The 19292-nt window shown below is 49.7% G+C and overlaps 2 protein-coding genes across 8 annotated transcripts in view; one reads left to right on the top strand and one right to left on the bottom strand.

Moving 5' to 3' along the window:
- The window catches only part of Glb1l2 (galactosidase beta 1 like 2), a 48165-nt gene extending 41788 nt beyond the window's left edge, over positions 1-6377 (top strand). The window contains exons 16-17 of one of the 4 annotated variants that reach the window (XR_008222024.1): positions 46-162; positions 461-573. Coding sequence is in view for 3 of the 4 variants with exons in the window: in XM_052755194.1 (XP_052611154.1) it covers positions 46-252 (207 nt within the window). In the remaining variant the exon portion in view is untranslated. Of the gene's footprint in view, positions 1-45 lie in introns of all 4 variants that reach the window. The other 3 variants (XM_052755202.1, XM_052755194.1, XM_052755208.1) reach the window with 3 other exon arrangements.
- B3gat1 (beta-1,3-glucuronyltransferase 1) overlaps positions 4196-19292 on the bottom strand; it is a 29352-nt gene continuing 14255 nt past the window's right edge. The window contains exons 1-7 of one of the 4 annotated variants that reach the window (XM_052755238.1): positions 16726-16741; positions 13739-13849; positions 13464-13610; positions 9017-9525; positions 8066-8362; positions 7470-7570; positions 4196-6398 (exon numbers count right to left, since the gene is read on the bottom strand). In XM_052755238.1, the coding sequence (XP_052611198.1) occupies positions 7484-7570; positions 8066-8362; positions 9017-9525; positions 13464-13575 (1005 nt within the window). In that variant the 5' untranslated portion in view covers positions 13576-13610; positions 13739-13849; positions 16726-16741 and the 3' untranslated portion in view covers positions 4196-6398; positions 7470-7483. Of the gene's footprint in view, positions 6399-7469; positions 7571-8065; positions 8363-9016; positions 9526-13463; positions 13611-13738; positions 13850-16725; positions 16742-19292 lie in introns of those variants that run through there. The other 3 variants (XM_052755229.1, XM_052755220.1, XM_052755248.1) reach the window with 3 other exon arrangements.

The raw sequence follows: 19292 nt of genomic DNA, 5'->3' as shown, positions 1-19292 counted from the left end.
TGTGCCTCTTGTAGTAAAGCAAGACCTTCCCTGTTTTATTTCAAGGGCTGGGTGAAGGGGGTTGTATTCGTCAACGATAAAAACCTTGGACGCTACTGGAACATAGGACCTCAAGAGACTCTCTACCTCCCAGGTGTCTGGCTGGACAAAGGACTCAACAAGGTGGGAATGGTTCAAGGCTCCATCCCTTTTCCTTGGAACTCTCTTCCCATCCCTGTTCTCCCTGCTAGCAAGTTGCTTCTCTACCCCTGAAATGCTTGGCCAGGGAGTAGGAGAGGGTGGGTGTTGCAGCCAGCCTCTTCTTCCCCTTTCCTTGGTGATGGAGGATGCACTCACCCCTCACTGCCTCCTTCCACCCTCCTTCCCACATCCTTCCTTCCTTCCTTCCAGTCCTGCTGTCTCATAGTGCTCTCATCTGTCTACAGGGTAGACCTCACAGCCCAGCCCTTGTTTCCCACAGGTCATCATTTTCGAGGAGACAATGGCAGGCTCCGTGGTACAGTCTACTGATACCCCGTACCTGGGCAGGAACCAGTATGTTAACTGAGCAGCAGTCCCAGCCTTCCTGCTGTGGCTGGCAGCTTCCTTGCCTCCTCCCCTGCAGGACAGCCTTCATAACTAGCAACCTCCGGGAGCGAAGGACTATCGTCAACTCAGTCCAAAATCCTAAACCTGAGGGGACTGAAGAGAAGATGGGGTAGTGCTGTCTGGGATACCCTCAAAATGAGATGGCTTCTCTCCTGGTTTTGTGGTTGGGTCCCTTTCTGCTCCCCTGATCTTTCAGGGGAGGCCATAGAGCTGTCTCCGAGGATGGAGTATGTAGTTGTAGCACCTTCAAAGAAGGTGCTGAAGCTGGGTGGGTACTGCCCTCTTCTGGAAGCGAAAGCCTCACCAGGCCAGCCTGCAGGATACAGGTAGGCTTACTGAACATTCCTGGCAAGGCGTGGCCACATCCCAGAGAGCTGCTTTGTGCTGCTGACTTTGTGGCTTTGCCACTGTTTGTAGAGCAAAGGGGAAGCCTGTCTTACTTGAGTCAACTTGATTTTATTTTCAGACTTTCCTCCAGCTAGTTCTGGGGTTCTGGAAGAGACATCCATCTTTCCCTTTTCATTCTGTCCCATGACATTTAATCAGTGGATAAGCTGAGCTTAGGAGAAATAGACATGTTCAGTACTGATCATCCTAAGAGAGCATTTGCTATTGTCCTGAGTGAGGAGGAGCATCCTCAGGGAGGAACAGCCTCACCAGGTGAGGAGCTGGGGATTTTAGCAGAAGCCACCTCATATCCATGCTCTCTGGAAGGGAGTGGCAGAAGGCTCAGCTGAGTGGCACTGGGCAGCTGCCCCCGGCCCCACAGAAGAATTTGGGGTTAGCTATAAGGCCACAGGTCTAGCATAGGCCTCGTCTCCAGCTCAGCTGATTCTTTGAGCACTCTCCTTCCCCTTCCTGACAGCAGGGAGGAGGGAAGGCAGCCCGCCCTCTGTCATGTCAGCTCAGTCCAGATGGAAGGCTCTTGTTCTAGGGATCAGGTGCAATGGCTTGGTTTGGGTTTGCCACCCTAAACTGCAATAAATCAAGAGATTTGAAGCAAATCTTCTCTGTGGATGTCTCCAGCTTGTTTGTGCCACTCTAAGCCATAGGAGAAGGTGACCCATAAGGATCCAGACACTGATGGTACCCAGCTGGTAGATGGCACATGCCCCTGACTTCTTACCACTGACTTTCCTGACTACAATTTTCCTTGAAATGTCATTGCATTAAGAGCAGTCCATTCTCATGCTGGTGGCCTAAGAACATTCTAGAAAGCCAAAACCACACTATATAAGTTAGCTATAGGAGATAGTCTTTCTTCATAAATTATATCTGATAATGTACTTCTCCAAGCTGGTTACTTTCAATAATAGTGAAAATCCAATAAATCCAACCACACACATCTATGAGCACGGTGTCCATAGAGAAGCCCAGTGAAGATGGCTAACGGGAGGTTCACAGGCTGGCAGGCTGGCTCCCTGGGTGTGGCAGAGCATAGGGTTTGTGCTGAAGTCAAGACGTGAGGCCTGGTGTGCAGCCAGTGAGCTAAGAGCCCATTGACTTACTTGTGGGTGGTCGTGGGGGCACGGCCCATGTCCCACTGGGTCTGAGAAACTGAGTCTTTTTCTCTTTCCCACTCTCTCTCTTTTTTAGGTGGGGTCATGTTATGTAGCCCAGGCTGGCCTTGAACTTTCAGTTCTCCTGCCTTAGCTTCCCAAGCACTCTGAGATCATAGAGTTGCTTCCTGTGCCCAACTCACAGGAAGCTTTATTTTTAAAGCCCTTTATTTGTTTTAAAGTTTTAAAATAAAATTATGTGATAATTATTTGGTGTGTGTGTGTGTATATGTGTGTGTGTGTGTGTGTGTGTGTGTATTAGGTGTGTGTGCCACACAGTACGAATGGTCGGAGGGTAACCTCCTTGTGGGTCCTGGGGAACAAACTCAGATTGTCAGGGTTGCGGGCGAGTATCTTTACCCACTGAGCCATCTTGCTGGCCCGTCAAAGGAGGCTTTTTAAAGTGCAGGTTGCGGACGGTGCCTGAAGAGCAAGACTGACCAAGCCCCAATTTTACCCACCCTCGCCAGTTCTTTCTGTGATGTCTGGGGACATCACGCATCCAGCTAGGATGCAGACGAGTCCAGGGCTGCTCGAGGAGAGCCAGCGCCAGAGAGCCGTGTCACAGTGTCACTTTGTCTTACATTACGTAAGAGCAGGCTTCTACAAAGCTGTGTTAAGCAGGGCTGTGTGACAGGCAATCCGAATAGAAAGGAATCTTCCGTAGCATCCTTCTGTAAGGGAGTGAAGAATTCTGAGTTACAGTTTTATGCATACACGATCAGGTATGTATTGGACTTGTCAAGATAAGGTCTTTCTTTTTTTTTCTTTTTCGAGACAGGGTTTCTCTGTGTAGCTTTGCACCTTTCCTGGAACTCGCTTTGGAGACCAGGCTGGCCTTGAACTCACAGAGATCCGCCTGCCTCTGCCTCCCGAGTGCTGGGATTAAAGACGTGCACCACCACCGCCCGGCTAAGATAAGGTCTTTCTGTAGCAACCCTCTTCTCTACTTCCCCAGCATATGTCGGCTGACCTTAGTTCTCCAGAGTTGACTAGTTTATCCAGATCCTGTGTACCATGTACCCCCATCTCCATCCCTCCAGAGTACCTCTCCTTTACCAGCATCCAAGCGCCCTGAGACTCTGCTCACTCATCCTTTCTTGTGTCTACTCACTGTGTGGGGGCACACCTGTGGGATCTTGACACCAACACTCCCCAGTGTCCAGTGTCTGTTCCCATCCTCACTGTGGGTACACAGACAGATGACCCTCACTAGCTGTTGCATGTGCACGATGAGGTCAGAAGCAGAACTCCACTTTCCCTCAGGTGACCTCTCCTGCACTTGTCCTGTATCAACAGTCTGGGCTCCTGTCTTTTCATTGCACACCCAACCCTTTGTGAGCATGCTCGGAGTGCGGCCACTTCTCTGCTCCAGAGCTTGCGCTCTCATCCCATCCACCGTCATCCTGTACCTGGTTTATTGCAGGGGCTGCCTCCCCAGTCCCCTGCCTTGGCCCATTGTCCTCAGCACAGGAAGCAGAGTCAGTTCCCTCAGTGGCTCCTATTTTCACTTGGAGTAGAAACCAGAAGCTTTAGCCTGGTTTCAGAGGCCAACTGATTCTCGGCTTTCCTTCTGACTTGCCAACCACATCTCCCATGCCACCCCACACCCCTCCCTGGCCCAGTCAGTGGCATTCACATTACTCTTGCCCCAGTCATGAGCTATAGGCATGAGAAGAACTCTGCATGCAGTTGGGGACATTTCTTTCTTATCAGGATTGTCTGCGTCAGCTGCATGCTGGCATGCTGCTGTTCTGTTCAAGGTCCCCGAATGAGGGAGACCTTTCTTTCCATGCTTTATGGAACTTCAGCCCATCCCACTGCTACCCCCCCACCTTCCCCAGAAACTCTGCTCTTCTTCCAGCACCTCACACCTGAAATGCTACAGGAGTGCCATTGTCTGTCTCCTGAGTTTGGTGGGTCAGCCCCATGAAGACTGCTGTGTGCTGGCTCCTAGAAGAATGTCTATTCATAGCAGGCATCTGGCAAATATTTGTTGGATGGTTAAATTAATAAACGAGACTAAAATAAGGCAAGGCTGAAGAGGATTACAACTGTTAAAAACCATATTTGACTTTTAATTTTGAAAACAAATTAAATAGAGTTAAATTAAAACAGCCCAGATGGTGCAGCAGCTTGGGCTCCACCCTCACAGCAGCCTCTGCCCGTGGAGCTCCTAAACCCCTGGCTTGACTCCTCTGTGGTGGGGCTTTCCAGCGAGGGAGCAGGGAACAGCCTGGGTTTGGAGAACAAGTTGTCAACATGGACCCAGTTCTGATCTGTCACACATTCATTCTCAACGAAGGTGGAGGCTGCAGTCCACCAGGGTCGTAATTATAAATAAATACACATGCAGCTAAGAGAGGATATTAGATGAAAAGAACTGAGCTAGCATCTGCCCAAAAATAATAATAATAAGATTCCCATTTTGTTTTTCCTTTTCAGTTTCCTAAAAAGGAGCGCTGGGTTTTGGCTAAGAAGGCAGCCTCAGCAGCTGGTTTGACCTTGGCATTCACTGTCAGTTTCTATGAATGAGCAGTGGAGTGCCCAGACATAAAATAAATCCACTCATCGGATAGATGCCCTGTGCCCATTTCCTCCCTCTCCCATGCCGCCCATTTGATGCCAAGGGGTCAATTTCCAAAGCAACATCCCAAGTGTCAATGGTTGGGGGGAATATCCTGCAAGGTGGCTGTGGGATCTAATCCCATCAGATGGTTTCCTGAAGGCTGTGGGAAGTAAAATTCATTTCAAAATAGGCAGCCGATGCTATTCTCTGAATGTTAGATGTGTGGACTGAGTCCTACCCACCCAAGAGTGGGTTCTGAAAGACTCTCGGGCCTGTCCTATGAGTTTTAATGGAGGGGGAGAGCTGTTAGCGGTTAAAAAATAAACACCTCTTCAGTGGGCTTGTGCCCTTTCCTTTTCCCCACTTGGGAGGAACATTGTGCTTCCAACTTGTAGGAGCTGGAGTGAGATGACCACCAGAGGGTGCCAGCCAGCCAGAGCCAGGGGCCTCTCAGATGCTGGGCACCCAGGCAGCTGTGTCTCTTGGATGGGGGGTGGGGGGCAACAGCCTGGGCATACTGTTTTCTCTGGGGTGGAGAAGGGGAGTGGGCATGAGGCAGGCTGGCTTGGCAAGCTTTCCCACTTTGTGTACGATAAAGTAATTTCCAAAGCAGTGAGTGTGTGCTCGTCTCCTTTCCTTTCAGTGTTCAAACATTTCCCGCTCTTGTCTCGAGTCCCCTGCTCATGCACCCCTCACAGGAATCAGTGCAGGGAAGGGCTGTGGTTGGTGGGCCTCACTTTCTCAGGAAGAGCTCTGCTTAAGAAGACTGTTAGCTCCAGTCCTGAGGTCTGTGATTCTCAGGTTCTGGAAAGAGGGCATTTGGCCTCCCCAGTCCAAGCCAGGCAAGGGGCATTGCAGCCCAGGGGTATTGGAGAGGCAGTGTGGACATTGGGGTGATGTGGTTCTTAATCCAGGTCAGTCGGTGACCTGTGCTGGCTCTAGGCCCACCACCTTGCCAATTCTGGCACAGGAGGCTTGAGGGACATGGGAAGGGGCTTTGTTCTCCCACAGCCTGAGGTACAGGGGGAGCTGTAGGTAGGCCCAGGCTCCCCCGGTGCAGGGCTGGGTGCCAGGTGGGATCCAAGACAGCCTTATGCCCTGTAAACATGAACCAGAGGACAGCCAGAGGTATTTCTGATTTGGGAGCAGCTCTGAGGAAGAGCAGGTGTGAATGAGGAGTGCTGGGGCACCTTCATGCCCCGGTCTGCTCTCTGGTCTTCACAATGTCCTGGCTGGGCACATGCTGTGTAGTCATGCCGGGCCCAAGAACAGGGTGCCGTGGAGAGCCATGCTGCACTCGACAGTGGGGTTTTCTGACCTCCCTCAGCTCCAGCATCACTCCGAGGCAGGGTCACCTGCTTACACAGCCCCATCAATGCAGGGAGCTTCCAAGGAGGTGTGCTGAGCACGGGCTTTGCTGGCCGCTGGAACCCCCAGCCCTCGGGTCTCTTAAGCCTTTGGCCATGTTGATGGAGAGAACAGGTCTGGAATTCTGTGCTTAAATTCTCTGTTTTTTTTTTTTTTTTTTTTTTTTTTTTTTTTATCCTGGCATCTAGCTGAGCTTTCTTGGAAGCCCTCAGAATAGACAGGAGGTGATGCTGCTCCTCAGGAGTCTGCCTCAGTGTGACTATCAGCCATGGGAGAGGATGGAAGGCCAAGATCAGGGTCTGAGAAGGAGATTCCTGTGTGGGGAAAGTAGGAACAATGCACGTGTCAGCCTGGGGCAAGGTGGAGCTGGGGCAAGCAGGACAGACTGCTCAACCTGAGACCCTAGGGGACTCCACAGAGCTTCTCTGGGTTCCCCTCGGAGACTTTTTTGAAAAGCAAGTGGTGGAGATTATTCCAGTGACCCAGCGAGGGCAGGGGGTGGGATGAATCTCTGTCCTGACACATTCTAAGAGGCACTGGCCAAGGACTTTAAGTTCAGGGGTGACTCCCTCCCTGTAGTCCCAAGGACATGGTGGCTGCTGGTGTCCTGAGACAAAAATCAAAGTATTTGTCTGGTATGAGCCCCTGGATCTGTGGCTGGGTCTGGAGTAGTGAACCCGGAAAGTGGTGCTCCCAAAAGGCAAGATCACAAAAAGCCCCTCAAAAACACTTAGCTTAAGTGGGCTAATGTATCATTTTAGGTACATGATTGAGCTTCTTTTCTGAACATCACTGTCACCCCTAAAGTGTAGGTAAATATGGTGGCCTACCCCAATGGGATTTAAACACTCAAAATGAAGAACTATTACATAGGGTTTGTATGTGTCACAGGTTGATTCCAGTGCCCTGGCAGCCCATTCCATGTATAAAACAACCAGGAACAGAGAAGTGCCACCAGGTTGAAACAGGTAAATGGTAGCCTAGCAGTGGTGTGGGCTCCAGGGTTCCGGCTCAGTGAGCTCCTTCATCTGCTACTAAAAGCCACAGGGCCACTGCTCTGGTGTAGTGTGTCCTCACCACAGCTCTGTATCTGAAGTAATCCACAGAACCAGGTGAGAACTTCCCTCACTGTGGGTCACACATCACAGCAAGACCATCACAATGAGAGAAGGTGATGCTTGCAGGAGGACCCAGCTGTGTGCATGAAAGCTGCTGGTTAGTTGTTGGGGGCGCGGTGGGAAGGGGACTCTGGCCACGCTTCTGCCCACATTGGTCTTGTCCTCCCACAATTAAGGAGCAAATGGAAAAGCTCTCAGAGATGGAGGCTGTATCCCAGACTGGTGCTGCTTGTCCAGTGCCCTGGACACTCCGGCCTTCTCTCCTACCTGCATGCTCAGTCTCAGATCTCCACCGAGGGGTCGGTGAAGCCCTTCTTCCCCTCATTCACCAGCACTGGCTTCTCGGTCCGGGTATGCCAGACCAGGATCTGCGTGGCCAGAGACACACAATGAGCGGTGCATATGCCCAGCTTATTCCGCCACCTCCTGGCTCCCGCCACACCCTGCAAGTATTTATTCTGTCTTTTCCCTTTCCACCATTGCCCCATCAAGATTTTTTAACTGTTCTTTATTTCTATCTAGGTACATCTGTATGCATGCCTATGTACATTTGTGCATATGCTGTGCATATGTTCATGTAGGCACGTGCGCACTTGCCTTAGTGTATGCGTGTGTATACTCAGCAGGGGTCATGGAACACAGATGTCTCTATGGAGAGCCAGTGATCCTTGGGATTCCTCAATAGAAACCCCTCCCCATCTCCCTGCTTAGCACTGTGGCCACCTTACAATAAGCTACCATCCTGGGTGGGGACGGTTGACAAAGCTATATTGAGGCCTCTTCTTCCCCCTGGATCTACAGAAGGTCTAGAGGTACCTGGGAGTGCTTGCATTACTAGCCATCAGTTCTAAAGAGGGTCTCACCTTGGTGCAGTTTGCTGCCTTGGGCTCCAGGTCATTGAGGGTGACAAGTTCTCGAAGGAGGCTGCTTTCCTGGTAGCCTCCCTTCACACCACGGAGCTTGAAGTAGGCCTGGCTTCGCTGTAAGATGAGCCGCAGGTTGACGGCAAATCCAGCCATGTCTATTGCAAATGGCCGGTGGGGGTCGAACACTGTCTTCCAGCCAACCACCTTCCCTGCCCCATTCACCCTTGGAGCTTCATACCGAAGGCCACCAACGAAGGCCACAGGCCACACAGACACCCTCCTTGTGTTACGCATCTAGAAGGTGAGAACCTGAGTCAGGATATGGGTCTAGGATGAAAATGCTACCCATCCCCACAGGAGGTAGATCACTTCACTTAATGAGTGTATGATGTGTGTGAGTCCCTCCCAGTTGGATCTGCAGACCTCCTGCCACTGATCTCTAGAGGAATCCCTGGATGAATCTTACCTAGGCATTCAAGACATCTTTCAGCCAAGATGTTGGTCACCTTTTCAATATGGCCTGATGACAAAATCTTTCAATCTTGTCACTTTAAAAGCTGAATTGAGCCTCTCTTCTCAAAAGTTAACAGGCACGCTCAAACTGTCCACCCAAGAGGTTTCTGGTGGCCATGTTAAGTGATCCCATAAAAAGGTCTCTTTCAGAGAACAAATCTCCAAGGCCAGGACTAGGGTTTGGGAACCACAAGCCTCAACAGACTTCCTTTTAATGGGCTGGGTTCCTTTAATCTATTCTGAGGTTTACCCATTTCTTTCCCTGGTTCTCTGCAGTGTGAGTGAGCCCAGTCTGAGGTTTCCCGTATGTGTCTATGGATGCCATGGTGTCCCCTCATGGGGACTACCCTCTGTTCCTCTCTTGGTCTGGGCCCCACATCCTCCAGTCTCCTTGAACCCCACCCACCAGGCTCTCTCCTCTGGTCCCTAGCGCACCTCTTCAAAGAGCTCCAGGCTGTAGGTGTTATCATCATCGGCGAAGTACACTACGCCTGGCTGAGTGGAGTTCCGTGGGAAGGTCTCCCGCAGCCAGCGCAGGGCCAGGTTGCGCTGCATGGTGCCCCGTGGGATGCGAGGGTCTCGGGCATCACCTCGCAGCTTGTAGTTGCGGGGTGTCTCCACGTGCAGGTGTGTGTAGTTGAGGCCAGTGTCGCGCAGCAGCCGCGCTGTCAGGGGTGTCCTGCGTGGAGCGTCCTCCACCACCAGCCAGTGCAAGTTGGGCACGTGCAGCAGTGTGTTGGCCATTCGCGTCAGCTCTGCCTTCTGCACCGGTCTACTGTAGGTGGGCGTCACCACGTGGATGGTGGGCAGCGTGTCGGACCACGGTGGCGGCCTCGTGTACACGTACTCTGTGCGCACCACCTCCACGATGTCTCGGTCGGACATGCAATACTCCCTAGGGTCTGCACCGGGTGGTGCCTCACGCCGGGGGTCACTGCCCTCATCTGCAGAGGTGGGAGAAGGCGGTGCGGGGAGGGGGTGGGGGACGAGGGCGCTGGCCTGGCTCTGATACAGGGCTTTCAAAGTCACCCACCCTTCCAAGACAGTCCTGTCCTCTGCCCCTCTGAAGAACTGTTTCCATCTTTAGACCTGAGGTTCTAACCCGTGGTCCTGGCACTCTCATGAAAATTTTTCTAGTTTGGATTCCTGGGATGACATACAAATGACCCCCGCCCCCCATCATATTTAACATGCCTGTAGCTATTTCGATGCAGCTGGCCACCTTCCAGTCATCTATCTCCAGTTCCTCAATGCATCAGGTTTTAAATGACAGTGTCCTGACTGTCACCTCCAAAGCTTCTGCCTCATATGTTCTGTGGTGTGGATTCCACCGAGCCAGGAAGTGGTGGGAGTGGGTGGCTACAGCACAATTTGAATCTCAAAAGAAACTTCAGGTTTCCCACAAACTGTCTAGTCAGGTGAGACCTCTCTCTCCTGTCCTGTGCAAGCCGTTCTTTGGACTTCAGTACACAACATAGCATTTAGCTACTGCATTTGGTTCCAGTGGGTTTTACTCATAGTTACCAGTAAGGTTTTGAATCCTGAATGTCATTTGAGTTTAGACATTCTTCCATTTTGGTTAGAGACTTGTTAGATTTCCCATAGTCCAATGTCAAGCTCCCAATTACTACATTATTATTATTATTATTATTATTATTATTGATGTTGTTGTTGTTTTGGTTTTTCGAGATAGGGTTTCTCTGTGTAGCTCTGGCTGTCCTGAAACTCACTTTGTACACTAGGCTGGTCTTGAATTCAGAGATCCACCTGCCTCTGTCTCCTGAGTGCTAGATTTAAAGTATGCCACCACATCTAGCCTAATTAGTACTTTCTAGACACATTCATAGCTCTCTGGACCTATGAACAGTTCTCTTGTCCTAGCATCCAGTAGTTTTGAATCTGTACTCCAAGGATGCCACAAGGGACAGTAACACCTGCAAAAGCCTGTCCTTTGGCCACATGCTCACAGCCTGAAGCCTTAATGTTTTGAAAGTAACCTGTTTCAAGTTGGGGCAGCTCTGAGGACCAAGGATTTCTCATATCTGGAACATTTTCCTGGTTGGGGAACCTGGCAGGCCCATTGTTAGGAGGAGCAATCAGGGCTGTTGGCATTCTTGTTTGCATCAACTCCCCGATCTCCAAGTTATGCTTTTGGGCTTGAAGGATTCATGAGTCAGACACAGTGTAGTGCTCACTGCTCATACGTATCTCAGTAGGGATGGTAATGGCCAGAGGGCAGACTTGGAAACCTAGGCTCAGACGCTGCTGTTTGCTGTGACTAACTGCATGGGCTAGAACAAGTTTATTAGTTTTTGGTGCCTTGATTCCGGTGGCCATAAAATGGAGCTAATAATACTAGCTAATGCTAATAGCATCAGTTTGATGGAGTTATTGTATAGATAACAACACACATCAAGGGCTTGGACCACTACTAGGCACAGCTACTGTCAGCTCCTGTGTAGGACACTAGTCAGCCCGCTTTCTTGTAGTTCCACGTATTTATGTGAGGATGATATGAGCAAGCCACATGGAAGGGCTGGCATGTGGACATAGAGGATCCTGGGCCATGGCTCCCCTGTTCTCGCTTAGTGTACTGCCATCACCATTAACAACAAGGCTTGCAAAGTGTGGAGTCCAGTGCAGATGAACCCAAGTGATCCACGCTTGTCTCCTCGGGACTGCTTACAAGCTAACGTTGCAAGGGACGTATAGAGTCTGCTACCCAGGCCATAGATCAAATGCTGAGTGAGTGGGGAACAGGAAGACTGACAGAGATGTAGTTCATCACAGGGGACTTTGGGGTTTAATTGAAAAGAAACAATGTTAAGGGAAAGGGGATAATGTCCAGGATATTCTGAGCAGGATGCAAGAATTCATTTATCTGGTAGCCAATAATATTTTGGAAACTGGGGTTGAGGGTGAAGATTTGGAGCCATTTTTATACAGCCTTCTGTTCTCCAGATCATCCTAAATAGGTAGAAGACCGGGTCCTGGGGAAGTTCTCCACATGTTAGGGTGTGGCTCCACCCTGTGCTCTGTCCTTCCCCCTGGCTCCAGGGCTTTTTGCCAAGCCTGAATCCTAAAAGGCTCTTGGTGAGATGTCTCTGACCCTCACTCTGCCAAGAGGACGACAGACATTATGTCATTTTATATATGGTAGTTTTAACCCCTCTGGAATGATGTAGTCACAGGATAACAGTGATTCAAAACTGACAATCCCCAAAGGGAGGCACTGGGGTCACGAGCAGGGGATGACATCATGTAGAGAGCAGAGTGCCCCAGCAAGGGCGGTGGGACCACAGGATGACTAAGGAACTGCAGGGAGGTTGAAGGACTGAGTGCATTCCCTGGTGGAGAGCACAGCATGGGCTGTGATCCGCATGCTGTTGTAGCCACATCAGTTGAGGTCTCTGACTACAGCTGCTCCCAGGCCTTACCACAGAGCACCCATCTGTTATGGGAAGGACTTGGGTGCCTTCTTCTTTGCTCCCAGGAAAGACGGTGCACATTGCAATGGGAGAGCTGCCTGCCCGGGATTGCCACAGCGAGGTGGGGCAGAAGGTAGCTTTAGTAAGACTGAAGGAGAGGTAGCTAGATGTGGGAGGCAAGGAAGGTCTGAGGGTGGAGGGTCGGGTGTGAGTGAAAAAGAGGACTCAGGACTCAGAGCCCAAGGGGCATTGTTCTAATCCCAGCTTTCCCCCTTGCTCTTGGGAGATTGTCTCTTCAGGCCTTTGCCCAGATAGTCTCCTAAGCAGGAAAAAGGGGGCAAACGACTTGCTGTTCTTGGAAGGTTCTGTAGCACAAATACAAACTGGGATATAGCCCTATAGGTACAGCACTTACCTACCATGCAGCAAGCCCGGGTTGCCCCTCAACAACTCAAAATTAAAGCAAAAACAAGAACAAAACCCCCCTCACACTCCACAATAGAGGCCAAGACTCTGCTCCTTCCCCAGCACCCCCGTTAAGTACTATGGAACTGGGTACGCATGTTTGTATACACATTAATCCTGTTTTAATCATTTAAAATTTGACACTGCTTTGATAATTCAGAGCTTTGTGGACTTTAGAAGGGTCTGCCCTTCCTAGTGGTACCTAAGAAATAGTAAACAACTGACTATATTCCTGCATCTTCATCAGACAACCTACAAGCTAATCTTCCTCTGGCCTAAATCACCCAAGACCCAAATTCAGGGCAAGCAAACCCACCCTAATATCCAAAAGTCCACAGAAATCATCCAATCTATCCACTTTTGAGCCTGGCATGGTGATGTGTACCAGTAGTCTCAACACTTGAGAGGCTGGGGCAGAAGGATTGCCAGGAGTTTGAAGCCAGTCTGTGCTGCATAGTGAGTAGTAGGCCAATCAGAGCTATATAGTAATACCCCGTCTTGAAAAAGGACACTCTGACCAAACGGTCCACTTCTCAGCCTGCTTAGCTGCTCATATGGCCTTTTCCCCTTTTTATCTGAAATGACCACATTATAGGTCCTGTCCCAGCTTGCTTCACTCTCTCTGCTTCCCGACCCAGGGCTCCATTGCTCCCCCATGTTGCCTTGCGTATCATGGTATACCCACTCCTCTTGAGAACCGTTGAGTCACAGATTGCCTTTTCAAGCCAGTTGACTTGCTGTCTGTCTGGATTGTGTCATACTTGATTGTAACAAATCCCAGGTACTTAAAACAATGTGTGTGGGGAGATAGGGAGCGGAGGAGGAGGAGGAGGGGGAGGAGGAGGGGGAGGAGGAGGCTTTCAGTGGAGTCTTAGAGGGCCCAAATTCCCCCAAGGTAAGACCAGGGCCCAGGTGTAAAAAGAATGATAGCAGGATAGCTTTTAGGACCCGAGCCAGGCCAGTGGGGTTGGGAGTGGGGTTGGGCTCACCCTTGTGCACAGCAAGCAGAGGTGCGAGGCTGCTCTGGTGCCAGACAGTGATGAGCAGAGTCCAGGGAAGCACGATGAGGACAATCGCAAGGATGTCCCGTCTCTTCGGCATCTCCAAGGTTGGCTGCACCCACAGCTCCTCATTACCTGAGCGATGGTAAGGTCAGGGGAGAGTGGCCACAGAGCGCCGGCAGCACAAAGGAGAAAAGAATAGGCATGGGCCGGCCGGCCAGGCACAGGGAGGCAGAAGCCGAACACTGGCCAGTAACTCTCACCAGCGTTCACACCCACCCATTGCGGAAGCAAGTTTGCCGAGTCCAGCCTGACGGGAGTCTGCGAAGGGGCAGTAGTCCAGGGCAGGGTCAGGAACCTTCCGAGGCTGAGACCTGTAAGAGAGAGCAGTGGTGGATGGCCAGAATGTGGACATGGCTCACAGAAGCTAGCCTACGCCAGACCCACAGCATCCAGAGTTTCTCAACAGAGTATCTCTCTCTCCAGAGCCTTTCCTGTATAGCTGCCCGGGTGAATGAGCCTGTGCCCTTCCCGTCACATGTGGGCATGTACAAGAACAGTAGGATAGGGTGCCTAAAGACACAGACTTCAGAAACATATGCCTTGGTTTAATCCCAACTGACCCATGCAGAAGTTGTGGCCTTGGGACAGTTCTATCAACTTTGCACGAGTTTATCAACTGTTGATCAGTCACCTGCTTTCCAAAGCTGCTCTCAGAATTAAATGAATCAATTCTCAGAAAGCACCCAGGGTTTGGTCCCCAGTAGAAATGTACCAGCAGTGTTGGCTGCTGTAATTATATTAGCATAGATGGTTTCTTCACAGCTCTGGCCCAGTGTCAGAGTGAGGCCTCCTTCAAGGGAAGGTAAGCAGAAGTAGTTAAGATTGGACACCATGAGGAAGTGACCTAAGGGCCCTGTAGATGAATTTCTAAACAGCTTTATTAAATAAGAAACATAGAGCCAAATGCAGAGGCAATAGCCAAAGAGATCAGAGCGAATAGCCATGACTAGCCTTAGCTTACCACCATGCAGGAGCTTCCACAGAGAGAGCTTTTTCCTGTCTAACCTGTGCTTCTATTGCTTTCATGTTCTGCCTTCTCATTGGCTCTAAGCCCAGCCACATCACTTCCTCATCACTGTCTGTCTATACAGACCTCCAGGTCTCTATGGTTGGTCCTGGGGTTAAAAGTGTGTGTCAACATGCTTGGCTGTGTCCTTGACCACACAGAGACTCTGCCTGCCATGTGATCAGAGTGTGTGCTACTACCACCTGACTTCTGTTTATGGCTCGCTATGTGACCTCTGATCTCCAGGCAAACTTTATTTATTAACATACAAATAAAATCACATTTTAGCACAAATAAAATATCACCACATTTCCCCCTTTTATTCAATAAAAAGAAAAAGTTGTAACTAATATAAGAAAAACTATATACAATAAGTACAATAACTATATACAATATATATATATATAAGCAATAAATACCTCAACAATGTCTAGTCCATTTGCATTTGATAAACTCAGAGAAAATATTTCATTATTTATCCTATTTTGGGAAGTAATCACTTTCTTTCTTTCTTTTTTTTTTTTGTTTGGTTTTTCGAGACAGGGTTTCTCTGTGTAGCTTTGCGCCTTCCCTGGAACTCTGTAGCCCAGGCTGGCCTCGAACTCACAGAGATCCACCTGGCTCTGCCTCCCGAGTGCTGGGATAAAAGGCGTACGCCACCACCGCCCGGCAGTAATCACTTTCTATCCTAACTTATATTATTAACAGAGAACTATCTTATAATGTTTTTCAAATTTATATACTTTACATCTCTTCAATGGGTTTCTTTTTTGAAATTCTTAACAGGGAAAACTATAACTATAACTATTTAATTTTTAACTAACTATAACTATCTAATCTTTAATTAACTATAACTATAACTATCTAATTTTTAACTCCCTCAGACACCACAGGGCCCTCCTCTGTTTATGTCTGTAGAGAATTCTTGTTGGGCACCTTCTCCTCACAGGATGAGCCTCAAGTCAGAGCTGGCTATCAGCAGGGAGAGGGCTGTTCTCTGAGAAGCTGCCAGGTAGCAGGGAGACACTTCTCAAAAATGGTAGTAGTGAGAGCCCAAGAAAGACCCTTGCTGTAGAGCCACCTGATGGAATTCACTCAGGTTCTGCAGAGGAGTTGCTGGTAGACACTTCTTTGGAAACTCGTTCTCCCCTGTGACAGAAGAGTAAGTGTAGCCAGCTCTTAGCTCCCTTGGGAATGATCACAGCCTTTCCCTCTCTTCCTCCCTTCCCTCCTGGGCAGATGCTGCTGTGCCTAAAGCTGGCCCCTCACCATGCTCATCATGCCAAAGTCCGTCACTATAAGATAGACAGTCACCCTGACAGTCACCCCAGAGGCCATATTGTCTGCCCCACCCAGCCCACATGTGCTCTTGGTCTCTGCCAAGGTTGAGAGTTATGGCCAACCAGAACATTTTGTGACCCAGTTTTGGAAATAGTGTGCTTTTTTTTATTCTGCTTCTCACAACTTCTCTCTACTAGTCCTAGTGTCTTCTGGGAGACCAAGGTTTGCTTTCTGCTTAAGAGCACCACCCTGGGGGAGCCAGCACCCCATGCCCGGTCCTTCTCACAAAAGGCTCACAGCTTCCAGAATTAGTGTTAGCTGCCCACCACCCCATTCCGTAGGGAATGAGACCAGAGGGTTAAATGCCACATTATAAGCCAATGGTGGGGCACCCAGGAAGGAGCAAACGCTGAGCCATGTGCAGCACCCCTGCAGCTCCCTGTGGATGTACTGCCTCCCCTCTGAAATACAGGTTGAGATTTGTCATGTGGCATTGTTGGGAGGTGAGGTCTCTAAGAGCTGATGATGTAATTAAGAGGGATTAATGTCTTTCTCACTCCTTCGAGAGGAAGTTATTCTGAAGCAGGGGCACCCCTCAGGCCCCCTCTCTTCCATGGCTGCCCACTCACTCTTCTGCTTTCTTCTATGAGCAGAAGCAGCACGCGGTCCTCACAAGACCATGCTCTGACACTTCACCCTCCAGAACCACAGAGCAAAACCCTCCTGTCCTCTATAAGCAACTTGGCTCCAGCTATTCTCTTGCAGGAACAGACAACAGACCGCACAGGGAGGCCAGATGTGGCCAGGGCTTCAGAAATGTCTGGTTTTCAAAGGTCTCTGGTGTGGGTGAAGGTTCTGAGTCCAGGTTGGGAAAAACAGAAGAAAGAAGATGATCACTACCTGACCTCAGCCCATGTGGGCTTTCCTGCATTCACGCCTCTTCTTCTGGACAGCTGTTTGGACCTGTGGCTCACTCAGCTCCCACTTGTGTCTGTCTGGGCCACTGCTCTCAATAACCAGCTTTCCGATGGCATTCATGGTGTCCAGTGACAAAGACAGCTGACAGTGTTTACTCATCTACTCTGCGCTGTACTCATGGCTACCCCGAGAGGCAGGTACTGGTGTGTCTCTATTTGCAGTTGGATTCACTGAAGCAAGATGGGTAAGCAATTTGCCCCTGGTCAGAGACAAAATGATGGAACTGGAATTACATCGAGGCCATGTGGCTGGAAGCTGTTGCCTGGATAAACACTAGCTTAAGGGTCACCTTCCTCTACCATAGCTCCCTGAACTGTGAGTTCCAGTATCTGCCGGATGCTGTAACAGGGGGAAGAAACAGGAAGAGACAATGAGAAGGATATGGCATGATATAGGGGGGCATTAGGAGTGTCTAATTCCATCTCATTTTTTTCCTTTGGTCAAAAAAAATCTATGAAAGAAAAGGGAGGGGAGACAGAGAGACATGCTCTAAAAATAAACTTAGCAATAAACCCAGTTGTGCATTAATTACTTTGGAAGCCATTACAGCTTGAAAACCCCATAACTTTAATGGAGGCTATTATAAGCATAGTGGCAAAATCGTGGAGCTAATTACCAGGCGGTTATTAAGTAGAGCATAGAATGCCCCCAGACTTGGAGAACACCATCTGGCCAGCAGGGGATGGGTCTACTGGCAATGGTGCCTGGGTATGGGCAGGAAGCCAGGGGTTGGGGCTGTCCCTACACTGGACTCTGAGACCAAGGTGGCTTGTCACATGAAGACTATAGTTTCAGCCTAGGACAGGAGGAAGGTGGTGATTGTCAGTGGCGTCAGCATAGACCTCAGAATGGTTTCTAGAGTCTTGACTGGGTCAGGCAGAAGAATCAACAGAAAGCTGGAAGAAGGCAGGAGGCAAGGTGGAAAGAATGGTGTTTGAGAAACAGGTGGCTGAATGGGGCTTTACAGTGAGATAGGACATGTCTGTGTGGAGAGGTGTGGGAGCTGAGGGTATGCTGCATTCATGTTTTCCCATGCCATTGCTCACACACATACTCCTGACTGACCCTAGTGACTCCTGGCCTCTTTGTCCAGCAAGTGCAGACATGAGGAGCTTTCATTTCCCTAGTGTCCTCTAAGCATCCCATGAACAGGGACAAAGGTTATATTGTGTGTGCAATGGGTAAGGCTCATTGAGGAATGGCCATGGGATGAGGAGCAAGAGCTGGGACAGTGACAGCCCATGTCTTGGGCACCAGGGGTGGCCGTTCACACTGCTTACCACCCTGACCTCTACTCTTAGCTTTAAAGCATGGGAGTTGACTGGAATAACTCTAATGAGTTTTCAGCTCTGCTATTTTAACAACCTGAAGCTATGCTGACCAGGCTCAATGAGGATGAAGACATGTCCTACACGAGGCATGTATCAGGTGTGCATCCAGTCCAGAGTCAGTTTCAGAGGGCTGCCATTACAGCTCCCTATGGAACTGGGTCATGCTGAAAGCCCACAAGACCTTGGAGCTAGTTGGGGAGAGCTAGTCACAGGATTTGTTTCTATAGGCTTCAAAGTGCTGTGGGCCACAGATAAAAACCAGGGGTATTGGGGGATCAAAATGAAGAGCTCTTATCATCCAAGGCTGGAGGAATAGTAACAGCTGGCCCAAGAGGGTGATGTGTAAGTTGGACTCAAGGCTGACCAATTCTACAGAGACAGAATGGCTTTCTTCTGAGCCCACAGGCATTTAAACAATGGCCCTGATATCTGAAGATGGGCTTATTGATCTCCACTTGAAAAGTATTAATTGTGCATTGAGCCTTTATGCCTAGTAATTCTGTAACATAGTTAGCTTCTTAATTAGAAAACCCATGAAGATGTGTCTTCCAGACTGTGGGTTGCAGTGCTATTTTCAGTGAGATAATTCTTGCCGTGTGTGTGTGTGTGTGTGTGTGTGTGTGTGTGTGTGTGTGTGTGTGTGTGTGTGTGTGTTCCTAGGCTTAATCCCCAGTGTCATAAAACAGACAAACAAAAGAACAAACAAACAAACACCAATGAAACACTTTTCATCCTTATGCAGAAGCATGTGGAATATTACTGGGGAGCCTGGGAGCCAACACCAGTGACAACATCTCTTTCTATGGAATCACAGTCAGCTTCTCAGGAGGGGTTGGGGCTGGGGACCCTGGTGACTGGGAAAATTCTTGGCTCTTCTTGGGAGTGGGGGTAGGAACAGAAGGATGAGGGCGGACTGGAAAGAGGATAAAGATGGTGAGGTGTCATTCCCAACCCCAGCATCTCTCTTCCCTACACAGGGCCTCTCCGCAGAAACGGAGGCACAGACTTTGTCCCAGAGATCTCCAGGAGCCCCTAATGGGATCAAGGGATTAGTATTGATTCTGCAGGCACTGCTCAGGAAAAGCCCAATGCCAGAGCTAATCAGCTTGCAGCCCAGTCAATCCATACTTCATTAACCCAGCCCCAGCCCTTCAGCCA

The sequence above is a fragment of the Peromyscus californicus genome, unplaced genomic scaffold (assembly GCF_007827085.1).
Source record: "Peromyscus californicus insignis strain IS unplaced genomic scaffold, ASM782708v3 Scaffold_11__1_contigs__length_118956290, whole genome shotgun sequence".
NCBI classification, from domain to species: Eukaryota; Metazoa; Chordata; class Mammalia; order Rodentia; family Cricetidae; genus Peromyscus; species Peromyscus californicus.
The sequence above is the reverse complement of the archived record's forward strand: the minus strand, read 5'-3'. Positions and strand labels throughout refer to the sequence as shown.